The sequence below is a fragment of the Malurus melanocephalus genome, unplaced genomic scaffold, assembly GCF_030028575.1.
Source record: "Malurus melanocephalus ecotype Western Australia unplaced genomic scaffold, MMel_1.1 scaffold_241, whole genome shotgun sequence".
NCBI classification, from domain to species: Eukaryota; Metazoa; Chordata; class Aves; order Passeriformes; family Maluridae; genus Malurus; species Malurus melanocephalus.
In genome coordinates, this window is record NW_026623473.1 from 502,668 (window position 1) to 515,896 (window position 13,229).

General features: G+C 33.5%; 1 protein-coding gene across 1 annotated transcript in view; it reads left to right on the plus strand.

Moving 5' to 3' along the window:
• The window catches only part of TUSC3 (tumor suppressor candidate 3), a 108,991-nt gene that overhangs the window by 93,916 nt on the left and 1,846 nt on the right, over positions 1-13,229 (plus strand). The window contains exons 8-9 of the mRNA XM_057375176.1: positions 5,044-5,118; positions 7,396-7,486. Of these exons, the coding sequence (XP_057231159.1) occupies positions 5,044-5,118; positions 7,396-7,486 (166 nt within the window). The remainder of the gene's footprint in view (positions 1-5,043; positions 5,119-7,395; positions 7,487-13,229) is intronic.

Here is a 13,229-nt window from a genome sequence, read left to right on the forward strand (position 1 = left end):
TACAGTGTAGAAAAAGATGTTTGATAGTCTTTAAAATATTTATAGGTGTTTAGGGAAAGCAAGAGAGATTATGTGTCTGCATGTAAATATCAAGTTGTGCTATCAAACAGATGAGACAACATATTAGGTCTAGTGTTTGAAATAAAGTGCTTGAAAATAAGGTAGATGTTTACAATAGTGTTAGAATAGTAAGAAAATTATATAGCCTCTTAGATACTTACCAATAGCTCAAATGGAGTTTGTTTTAGGAAATTTATCTCTGTTTAAATGTTAAGAAATTAAACTACTAAGAAATTACTCATTTATTTGTTTTTTTGATATATTTAACATTAATGAGAATACTGTTACATGTCTGTCTGTTCTGGAGATGTTTRTACTTCTGTGTTTTGAATATCACTTAGACAAGAGAATTTAGAGAAACTGRTTACAAAGTATAAGTAAAGTTAGAAAAATATATTTAGGGGCAAACTACACTGTAAAAATTTGCAAGATGGACAGGACTAACCCTGAAATTCCATCAGATGTAATTAATACAACCAAAAAGGTAATAAATAATAAATGTAAAAATCATCTCCCCAGAGTTAGTTTTYGCTGATCCTAAATGTGAATAATTAGGATGTAAATCAGGCTGAAACCCCCTGAATGTTTGATTAKTGATTTAACACACACTTAACCACGTATCTCTGTGCTCCTTTTTTGTGGCTGAATTAAAACAGATTCCAGAGTCTTCTTCTGAAACTTTTATATGGTCTTTCCATTCTCAGGTCTCTAAGAACACCACAAGAGCAATGGTTCCATCATATTATCTGTGGATTAGAAAGGCTCATAAATTGAAGCTGAAACTAATCAAATGAATAATAAACTTTTTCATTCTAAGAAATTCTATATTAATATCAAATCTATTCTCTGCTTTGTTAGAATTATGAAAAAACATCAGAAGAAAACATTGTAAAGTCAACTATACTATACTATGGTCGAAATGCAAACTTTGAGCTATGTGACTGTTTTGAGATACATATTTCAAGGAGTTGAGAGGCACTCCAGTGCCAAGAACTCATGTAATACTTCCTAAAATCCTTGAAAAACCATTAGATGTAGCTGAAGCCAGAAGGTTTTAAACAGAAAGAATGTTTMGAGTTATTATTAGTATCACTACAACTGGATTTCAGACCAGAAAAAAAGATACGTCAATACATTTTGATTGTGTCCAGTTAATTCATAAATTTATGTGCAAATAAATAGTTTTCAGACTTTTCTCCACTTTTTCAACTTCTGAGCTTGGAATCATCCTTCTTCACTGAGATGAAACATAAAGTAGTTGGCATCTTAAACACAGAAGTTTTAGTAGGAAAAGGTTAAGTATCTCTATCAGCATAATATGCCCTCTTGTGAGAGGCCTGCCAAGAATTTCTCATGTTCTAATCTTCACTCCCCAGCAAAAAACCCAAACAAAACAAACAAACAAAAAAAAAAAAGATAAGAAGAAAGCACCATAGATCTTTCTGTTGATCGTGTTACTCCTTGACAAAAAAAGTATATGCTTTTCTTTGTTCCATGTCTGATAAATTGAACCAGCAGCTTTTAAAGTTTTCATAATAATCTATCTCCATTTTAGGTAACAGTAAACTGAGCACAGGCTCAAGTGGATGAATACTTTGTTCTCTAGTTTTTCTTGCTCTTGTGTTGTTAAGCAGCTGCATGATCTGCAGTTTAAAAGGTAGCTGTTTCTTTATGTGCTTGCAGTGCTAATGCCAGATTTTGTACTGTTGACAGAAATACAACTCAATATGAAGGAGACCACCAAAGTATTTTCACAAAAGTAACCAAGTGCTAGACAAGCTATTTTATTTCTTTCTTTCATTTCTCACTTACTACTAATTAGGACTAAATTTGTGATGTAAGGATGTAAATTATGTATTACATTAATAAACTTTTCAGTGATCAGATTTTCTGCCTTTTGGGTATTCTGTGATTAAATTTTCTATCAAAGTATGCTAATAAAAAGTATTCTAAATTTACTAGCAATTAATTAATTTTGTGGGATATCTCTAATTTTAGATTCTATTTATCCAATATTTTTTGTTTTGTTTTGGATTTGGTGGTTGGTTTTTTTTATACTTCTGATAAGACATCTTGATTTTTTAGGGCTGAATATTCCATTTTGCTACTACTGATCATTTTTTGTATGAGCTTATAAATTGTGACAACTGTCTTTTTCATCTTACTTTAAAACTGTTGTTCTTCCTGTATCAAAATTCAGAACCTTTTGAAAAGCCCTGTCTAAATAATATGTTTTCAATTTTTATGGAAAGCATGGATTATCTGGGAAAAGGAAAAGCAAAAGTTTCATATGTAAAAGTGTAATAATTTGAGAAGATATATAACAGGATTTACACAGGAAAAAAATTCAATAGAGGAATAAATTTATCAGAAAACATGAACATCTGAATTTAAAACATTTGCTTGCCATGGCTTATCTGAGCACCACATTCCCTCATCTTTTCAAAATAGTTTCRTAATGCATAGTGAGGCAGATAAAGAGGAATTGGAAAATAAGTACATCTTTTGATGCATCATATTTTGCAGATGAAAACCTGTTCAAGTAACCACTTGGTAAAATTTTACATGCACTGTTAGAGAATTGTGATGCTGTAAAAGATTATTGTCAGAGCTGGGACTGTTGGCTTTATATTGTAAAATTGTGCATAATAATGTAAATTCTATGTTATGCCATTACAAAATAGTGTAACGGCATAACACAGAATGTTATAAATGAATGAAGAATAGTAACAAACTATATATTCTGTGATAAATTGCTAATTATTGTATCGAAATGGCAACTTAAGTTGAATTTTTACTTCAGCATCAGAGAGCTGAGGCAAGTACCATGCTCAGTGTGGCTATGAAGCTGATATCATTGAAGGTAAAAGACASCCAATGAGGCTGAAAGCTCMACAGTGATGACTAAAGTTAGGAAGCAACAGCTGAAGCAAAAATAGCGACATTGTAAGGGAAGCTTTAGGGGTAATGATGTGAATCTCCAAAAGAGAGAAGAAAAAGAAATTCAGGTGGTTACAGACCTATAATTCTCAGCTGCAGAGCAAACAAGTTACTTTTGTGAGACTGTTATTCCTGATAGTAAGAAAATAACAACTAAGTTAAAGAAGGGATGTCTGCCAAATAGTTTTTTAGTGCATGGTTGGTTGGTTTGTTTCTCAGAAGGAGCCAGCAAAGGACCACAACATGTACTGATACTGCATGAGATAATCAAGAAAAAAAATCCATTTACAACTAATTTCAAAACCTTTACAAAAAGTAGCGCTTCCCCAAGAGAGTCTGGTGAGTTAAATTCACATCTTGGGATTGATTTTTTTCCCCCATGACTGTTAAACTTAGGACAAAAACACTACTATAAATCYAAGTGAGGAATTGGTAAAATAAAGTTATTAGATAATGCTGCCTTAGGGGCTTTTCTTTAACAGGGTAGAAATGCATGTGGATTTTTTTTTTTTCCTCTGCCTTCTTGTGACAACTGCCTTGATTAATTCATCTTTATGCTTTTGTAACATTGGAAAATAAAGAATTGAATGATTCTCATTACATTCTCCCCAGTTCTTTTTCCCTACTTAAAGCATAGCAGCAGAACAGGAGATTCCCAGTCTCATATGCTCATGAATCTGAATCKTAACAAGTAAAATTTTTAGAGAGCAATTTTTCTAGCATGGATTCCAAGATTAATTTTTTTCACGATATTTTGCACTTTTTTTTTAAGAGGTGGTATTAAAAATTGTATTTCCTTCATGTTGCCTATTTGCTTCTGCCATCTTTCACCCCTGATGTTTGCTTTTTAAAATCTTGTTGTTTTTTTATTTGACTTTCTCATTCTGTGTATATAAAATTTGGAAGTCAAACCTGAGTGAGGCTGCTCATCTCTGATGAAATATGATTGTGTTAGCATTGACAGTTCTAAATCCTTTTGCTCAAGCTGAACCTAATTAAAATTGTATAATGGAAATTTCAGATGTCTTTGAGCATTTTGGTCTAATTTTGAACATTTCTAAAATGAAAAATATTAGTGTATTACAATTAGTGCAAATGTAATGTTGTAAGATGCAAATATTGTGTATAGATCTAGCATGTTTAAAATATCTTCTGTGAATTATGTGGGCAGATAAATGGTAACATTTTATTCTTGAAGTTTGTGGTCATCATGCCCTGGGGTAAGCAATATTGAAAGCTCTAACATTATCTGAGAATGTGTAAAGTGTGTTGAAGTTTGAATTTCCTGATACTGTGTCCTATAGCTCTTATGATTCATGCCTGCTTCAGGGTGGCATTTAGGTTTGCCTCTGAACAGATGTTTGCACAGTAGTAACCGTTCCTTTTTGTTTTTACAGTTTCAAATAAACAATTAAGTGAATGGCTTAAGAGCTTGCCAGATTAGTGAAATTGTTTTATCGTTATGTACTTGTTCACATTTGTAACCATTATAATGAGACAACAAAACACTGAAAGTGACTGAGGACTTTTCCTCTCGGATGTTTCTTTGCTACACTATTAAGCAATATGACACTAAAGAGGGAGTTACTGTCTTATCTAAATGCAGAGGAAAATAAAGCAGTCCAACTGCTTCAGTTTGTGTCAAATAACCAATGAATTGTATGCAATTGCGGTGAATGATTTCTGAATCTTAGAGTTTTCATTTTTTAAAAATCCTTTACTACCAAATATTCAGAATATTGTAAAATATTGAGAAATGGCTKTTTCCATAATTGTCCAAAATTGGTGTGTCCTACTTGATGACTTGTCCTTTAAAGCTTGAACCCTCTTTCATTTTTTTAAATTTAGAATGCACAAAGAAAAATCCTRCGCATTTTTGCCACAGGTGAGTGTATTGATACAGTACAGATTGTGATGTGCAGTTTTTGTATGTAAATACTTTCTTTTGCTTTATGAACTTGAAAGGTTTAGTTCATAGGTGTAATTTTGTGGCTTTCTGAGGTATTCACATATCTGCTGCTTTCCTTGACAATGGTGATACAGATGCTGCTATCACCATGGGAATGGTACTCCTGAATGAAGCTGCTACCTCCAAAGGGGATGTTGGAAAAAGGAGAAGTAAGTATTACTAAATACTTAAGGAAATGTTTAGACAATTAAAAGACACTGTAAAATTACAAGTGAATATCTGATTGAGTTTTCAAAAGGTCTTTACCTTAAACCAATATTTTTCTTACTGGGGTGGAAAAGAGAAGAGCATAAAAATTCTGTTGATAAAATTGCATTTACATGAATTAGTAGCAGTAAAAAAAAAATATTTTAAGCATTCTTAGCCAAGGTGCAGCTTGATGCCGCCTTGTTTTTAATATACTGCATAAATTCTTTTTGGCTCTTAAATTATGTCAGAAGTCAATGATATAAAGAATAAGAGTTTTCAAAATTAATTTGGGCATTTAGGAAATCAACATCCAAAAGAGTGTAAAAATGCTTTTATTTGGTACTCTTGCCAGTATCATGTCTCCAGAGGAAGGCTGAAACCCAGCAGTAGGTGTGGTACAGAACATACCCTAATCTGCAAAGATTTTTAGCCTGAAGTGCAATTTTAATGTTTTTCTGAATTTTGTTGTTACTCAGAATATTTGTGAGATTGTTTTTGTCAATGAATCATATAAACACACAATATTAAAGTATTTCCACTACTTCACTGTTATGTCGAACAAGGTTTTACTGAGTATGACATCACTGTAAAGCAGATGGGCATTTTTGTTTCAATCTTTTATATCCCCTGACTTATTTTTCTCRTATAAGCCATTGAAGGTCTTTGGAAGACACCAGATTTCCTACACTGCTTSCTTTTTCTTTCAAGGAAATATAATACACAGTATTGCAGGTAGGGCTGGCCAACTGTTCTCTTTAGAAGCATTCTACAATTTTTCATAATAGCTGGTTGAATGGCTGGAGAATCAACAATGATTTGAGGGTCTCCTTCAGCAAGCTGTTGATGTACCATTTAATTCTGAATGTCTTCTACAGTAATTAACTTTAACACTGATGTCAAAGGATACAATGACATAAGTTTAATTGGAATATGATCTTAGATCTGTGCCTGTGAGCACAGACACAATGAAATAGCAGAGGACTGCAGTAAAAATTCAGACTCTGCTCTTTGTGGCCRTATTGTGAAAGCCTTCTGTGGATCTGCCTTGCACTGCTCATGCTTCCAATTTATTCATCCATGCTTTTAAATCATATTTGTGAGTGGTGATTTCTTTATAATGAAGTGTGTTTATTASGTTTGTACATGGCTAGTTTTCTCAAAATAACGGTAGAAATTTTATATTCCTGTTGACATGTGTCACTTTCCACATGGTCAGTTTTAATGAAAAAATGCATCATTGTCAGTTTCCTGGGCTTCATGTTTGCTCATCYCTCTCTCAAAGGCAGCATACTTTTGAAGCATGAATATTGCAATTAAATAGAAAATGGCTGGCTAAAGTAGGAATCGTATAAGAGGAGTTTTTAAAATCAAAGTTGCTCACTAGAACCAGAACATTATCTAATGTAGATGAGCTGCATCTCAGTTATAGGCATCAGTTTTTAACATGTCCCCCTTTYTGAAAAATTTATTCCCATGCAATAGAGCAAGCTGTCACAATCAAGAAGGTGTTATGCTATTATTCCACAGGATGCCAACAGCTGTTCCAATTTTGTTTGTTAATTTAAGCATTTACTTTGTTAATTCATTCTTTGTCCGAAAAGACTCAAAGCACTTTCAKCTGGGTGCTGTCAGAAGGTCTGCGTCATTGTTATTTAGCTCCAGAACCTGAAGATTTGTGTAGCTATTGAGCTAAGAGTAAAMAATTATTTGGTTGTTAGCTTTGGAACTTAGAACAGTGACATTTTTAGCCGTTAATAATTAGATAGATAAAGTAGTTACTAAACTGCCCTTACTGTTACTTTGGCCATAGATAGTTGACTAGAGAGAACATGATTCCATTAGTCAAAGGACATTTTTCTAAATGGATTTTTTTTTCCAAAAAGAATAAGCAAATACCTGAACTGACATTATTTGATATATATAATTTAATGGGTTATTAAATCCGTTATCAGCAGTAAGGTGTTTGCATCCACACATTTGACTTTCAAATTTCTGTTCTTTTTTTCTTGAAAATACATTTACCTTAGCAGGTTATTTTTTCTTAATCACCATAAATATTATTTCCATATCTGCTTGAAATCCTGTCAGAAGATAGTGGGCATCAGTAGTCAAGGCAGCAATATTTTGTATTTAACTGTGTCAAAATTCTCTATAAATGATTGACATAAATAATATTATTTGTAGGGATTCTMGTTTTAAATCTTCTGTGTGCTAATAAACAAATATTTTCTTTCCAGTAATATGTCTGGTAGGCCTCGGTCTCGTGGTCTTTTTCTTCAGCTTCCTGCTGTCAATATTTCGCTCCAAATACCATGGCTACCCGTACAGGTAATCTGTCATTAAATTCTCATAGATTGTAATGCCTTTGTAGAAGTATAAGAACAGCTTGCAGGTAAAAAAATCTTTAATCTTTACCACTGAAGTCAATGGAAGGGTTTCAGCACAGACGTGTGACATATGCAGCGCCCCCTGAAAATTGCAATAGAAAACATGCTTTAGTTTATAAGGCTTCATTAGGTATTTATTTTTGTGTCTTTATAACTCAGATGCACGTAAGACAGGGCACAAAAACACCAAAGCAGTGTACMGTGCTAAGTTATGACTTCACTAAAAGAGAAAGGATTACAGTTTTTCTAAATTATACATACACCTTTATTTAAACAGTTGTAATTGTTCTGACAAGTGAAAAAGTAGATTTCTCTCATTAGGCCACATGATTAGTACAACAGCCAGTTTTATACTCTGTGTTAAGTTCCACTAATAAGGATTCAGCTTTGCAAAGCCCACTTAGATCTAATATTTCAGCTAATACATTACAATTTTTCTATTAGTTTTTGATGTGAGAGTTTAGAACTATTTTCTTTTTTTTAGAGCTTGGTCTCTTTAGGCTGTTTAACTGATATTTAGGTTTCTTCAGATTAGTTTTAACATTTAAAAACACCATACTGAAGACAAGAAAACTCTTCCCATTACAATATGTGCACAAGGTATGCTCCTGCTTTTTAGTAATTTCTGCTAAGGAAAGGGCCCAATAGCATCATACTGCAAACTCTTATCTGTATGGAGTTAGTAGTTTGCCCTTTGGGGTAGTCTGTCCTGCCTCTCAGCATCCTCTCTGGAGATTACCTTCTAGCTTGACTGACTTAGGGTGAAAGGCAGGATCCAGTTTCCCTAAGTGTGAGGTGTTTTTACCTCCCATTAACTGCTTAAGTCCTAAACTTTAAAGAAACTGTAATTATGACCTTAATCTGCAGCTCAAAGGTCAYTTGAGAAGCACTGCCAAAGAATGGCAACCGATGGTCGGAGCTCTCTTCCTTCTTCTCAATGTGTATTAAATGGAAAAGGCAGTTGGTAGTGATGTTGTGTTTCCTCCCATGCAATTTATCAGCTGCTAAAGAGAACCTAACAGCTTCAGTTCTGGTTCTTTCATCTTAGGAATGTTCATATCACTTATTAACATCTTGCTTATATATGTCTGTGACAGATCTTGCCTTGCTTTTGTCAATGTTTGCAGTAGAGTCTTTTGGCTTCTGTCTGAGACCCAGGATGTCTGGTGCTAAGCAGCATTGTGAGCTTTAGCATGCTCTGAGAGTCTGCATGCCAACACAATACCATTGGTGTTATTGCAAACTTAATTTCTGAGGTCTACTWTATATCTTTTAATATCAGGTATTATAAGCTTTTAGAATCTTAACTGAAATAATGTAGGGCTTCACCCTCTTTTCTTGCTAATCTGCTGTATATACTGGGTGGAGAGGATTTTTTTTTSTCTTCACAATTAATCTTGAATTTCTTGAAATACTCAGACGAGTGTCTAGCAGAAGTTGGAGGCCTATGTAGATTTTGTATTTCTCTTTTAGTATCCAAGCTAAGAGCGAATAAAGGAGAGCAAGAATGGGGGGGGCGAATTCTATTAAAAGTTTAATTAAAAAAAAATAATTTGATAGGTGATGCCTATCAAAAACAAGTGCACCTGTTAGTATGCTAAGGCTGGTTAAGAAAGAAATAAAAGAAATCCAGGACAATGCTGAAAAGAATGATTCATCACAATCCTGATAAAATGAAGTAGTGCCACATCAGGTTGCTACTATGAAGGAATTATTTGATCCATAAACCAAATTCTGTATTAAGGAGCTACGTTGACTCAATTTACAAACTTGCCACAACTTAAAAATCAGTAGCACCTATCAAGTAAATTCATAAAGAAATGAACAGTGTGTATGCATAAATGCATCACAAATATTTAATAGCTGGCTAAGTGTTATGCGGTTTTCTTGGAGTTTTTTTAATAATGTTACTGCTTCTGCACAATTAAGCAAGATCTTTTGGACTTAGTTGGTCTGTCCTAGATTTTCATGGCAATAAATTAACCATTCAGTCTTAAATCCTCACTCAATGCAGAATTATTGGAAATCATCACTATAGCTGATCATTTTGCTCTGCTATTGTCAAATTTTATTTGCTACTTTCACAAATGTGTAATTTACTTATCTGATCCTTTCCAGTGTTAAATCTTTCTTGATTCTTTTGGTATCTTGGGTAGCTGTGAACCCAGTTTTTATTATTTTAAATAAAAATACTATTGATTCTTTGATATTTCAGTCATCTCAACCATGTCATCTTCATCACAAGCCCGTAGCATTCTTTAGAAAAGCCTCTTCATTTTTTTGTGGATAGTTCTTATGAATTTTAATGAACATGCAAAACACTAAGGAGGACCAAGTATATAAATTCTGTTATTTTCTCTTTCCCTTTTTAATTTAGTATTCTGCATTTTAACTTTAGCCATGTATGCTAAGATACRTTAATCTTTTTGTCTGAATTCCTTTGGATCGTCCAAGAAATTCCATGCCTCATCAATTGATCCCAGTGTAGATATATTTTAGGATGTGAAATATATCTGTTCTTTTACTTTCTCCGGTTGTAGATTTCACCTTGAAACTATCAGTCTTTATGTGATGAATTGTCCTCAGGCTAGTAAGGCTTTGCCTTTAACAATACTAACAAYAACGCATACTAATGATCTATCAGGAAAAAAATAAGGTTATGCTGGCTTGCCTAAAGSAACAGTTAAAGAAAACTGAAATTGCTTTAATGCTATATGCATGACCTTAAGCATCAACTTCACTATCCTACTTAAGAAAAACATTCAAATGTCCTAAATTGTTTCTGTTCTCTGGCACTAGCAATCAAGTCAGTCCTTTGTGAAACGCCATGCCTCCATAAAAAGTGAAACAGTAACAGAACCTKCTGTGCATCCTCTTTTCTGCAGTGACCTCCATGTAGTGAAGATAAATCAAAACACAGGTGGATAAATATAAAGCTGGAGTCAAAAACTGGAAGAAGAGTATTTCCTTTTTTAATGTCCATAAATATAAGTACTGGGAATTTTGTAACGTTTACCCTAGTAATGCCATTGTCATTGCTAATTTTTGTCACAAATAGAAAAGTGTCCCTAGGTATGCTTGGTATGAGTTGCAGGTATATGTGTGTAGGAAGGGACAGTTATTTTGACAGACTTTTTTTGATCTACTTCAGACATTTTTTAGTTCTGGTTTGATTCTTCCTCTTGCAGGATTTTCTTCTTGAAGGCTAGGATTGGGCAAAAAAATGGTTAATTAATATGCTGGTAAAGTACTATTATACAGTAAAGCATTGAAATGGGAAAGATGATGCAAAGTGGGGGCATCATGAAGGTTACTCACTGWATGAACACAATCATGATGGATGAGCTCACACGTAGCAAATCTCTCTGCTAGTGCCATTTTTGCCATGGCAGGGCTTTTTCATGGCTGTACTAATCCATCCTTTTTTATGAGAACAAGATGAAATTTTTCATTTTGCTAAAACTTTCACTTTAATTGATGTCATTAACTATTGAAAGATTATATTGTAATTTTATTTTATACTGTTGAGCATTCTCCCGTTATAATTCTTTCTGGATAAGACAAGTGTATTGATATATCTTAAAGAAAAAAGTTTTTTGGAAGCCTTCTAACCCTATTATTTAAAATGAATGAACAATATATTAAATATCATATACTCAGTGATTGAGAAATAAAATTTCATTTTATCAACACAGAATTTCATCTGTAAACTCATATACATGGGAGTGATAGAGAGACTATTCTTCACCATAAGCCAAAAGCTAAGTAAACTTTGCTAGTCAGGAAAGAGCTTGGAGGGCTCTCTGGAAAGCTCACCTTAGCAGTTTCAGTCCAAAAAGCATACAGAATATGAAAAAGAAGGAAAGGGGATGCTAAGAACAGAACAGAAGACATCAGTACAATAGCACAGTATTGTATTACGGGGATTTTAGACATTAATATTTGTAACACTGTTTTCTTCAAGAGAACACAGAGAAAAAAGTCTTATCCATGCTTTACTGATATTAAATTTTTTTTTGTATTTTTTAGCTTTGGCTGCAACTAATTAAATGTCCTGTATTGTTTTATCTGCTTTGTTTTCTTCTGGCAGTTTCATTACTCTTAACACTTTAAATTATTCTTTCAAGCCTACATTTTTTCATTTGTTGTTTTAATTTCAATTTAAATGAAATGAATACCTGAAAACTCTATGTTTTTGTAATTTTACATTAAGTATCTTTTGAAAGAATTTTTTAGAACTTTCCTGCAGTTGAATGTTTCATTATCCAATTATCCTTCATAGCCATTGTATTTCAGTATTATTTAYAAAAGTCATGTGAAATTTTTTTTAGATAAACCATAAAAAATAATCAGCCTTCTGAACTGTGTATTGATGAAATGGAAAATACATATTCCTTATTGGCTAGCAGAGAAAATAAACTAAGCTGTGAGAAAGCATGATAAATAAAAGATGCCTTATTTTTATCAAAATCCCATAAATGTTAAGTCAGACATAAAGTATTTATTCATTGCTTGGGGAAGGATGGTCACTGTGACAGGARCACACAAATTGCAAGATGCCCCAGAGCTTGAATAATCCTCACATTCACTGTATACACATCTACCCTTGTTGTAATTAAATTAGTTTCAGTAAAGAAATCCTGTATAATATTGAAATTGAAATTAAATGCAAGGGAATAAAGTAAAATAGTTATTTCTTGGAAATACACTGGAAAAATATTAGTACGTGGAAAAAATAGTATTTGCAGACATATGAAATTAAGTTTATTAATAAACATGGGCACACTACTAACAGCGTTTTAGATGTTTCATGTTCATTTCATGCACAATTAAATTGATTCACCTTATTTGGTAAATCTACCCATAAACACCAGGATTCACACTCTGGTCTATGGGTGCCCAGCAAAATTGGCTACTTTCTTTAAAATGGCAGAAATCAGGATTATTTTAAAAGACAGAAAGAYAGTAATACACCGATGTCAAAATGAAGTTCTAACCTTTAGCATTTTCTACTATTGTTAATGTGGCTAAACAATATGTTGTTCAGGAAAAAAGCTGTCCATTGACATGGAAGGCAACACAGTACAGTCTTCCTCTGTTCTTAACCATCCAGAAGCACACTGAATTCATGAAAATCTACAAACCTCCATATTCTACCCTATAGGAAGTGTTGAGTTCAGTGCCGGTTTCTAATCCATTAAAAAAAAATGGGCGATCTGAATTCTAAGTGTCTGGACCCATAGCAGGTCTCTTAGGAAGGATGTGCTTCTTCCTGTGGAAAACACTTTGGATGCTCTTCTCTCAGTAGGACATTCCTTTAGCGGTTACTAGCATTAAAAATGCCTTTTGCTTTTAGGTCTTCCCTGTAAGTCTTACAATTTGCCATTTACTTGTACCTATCTCTATCCATTTCCTTGTAGTCAATGTCTGGAGGGGCTCAATTCAGCCAGCCCTTCCTGTTCTACTTCACCCTGCTTTATGTAAAGTGCAGACCTATCCCAGCAGATGTCCAATTTGTTACTCTTGATTTTTTAGAAACTGCCCATCCCCCTTCTTTGTGGCTACTCTATTATTTTTCATGTTGTTTTGGCTTTTTGTAGTTTTCCACAGAGTCACAGAATAGTTGGGGGTTGAAGTGACTCCTGAAGATGAATCACTCTTCTAAAACAGGTTCACTTTTAGCA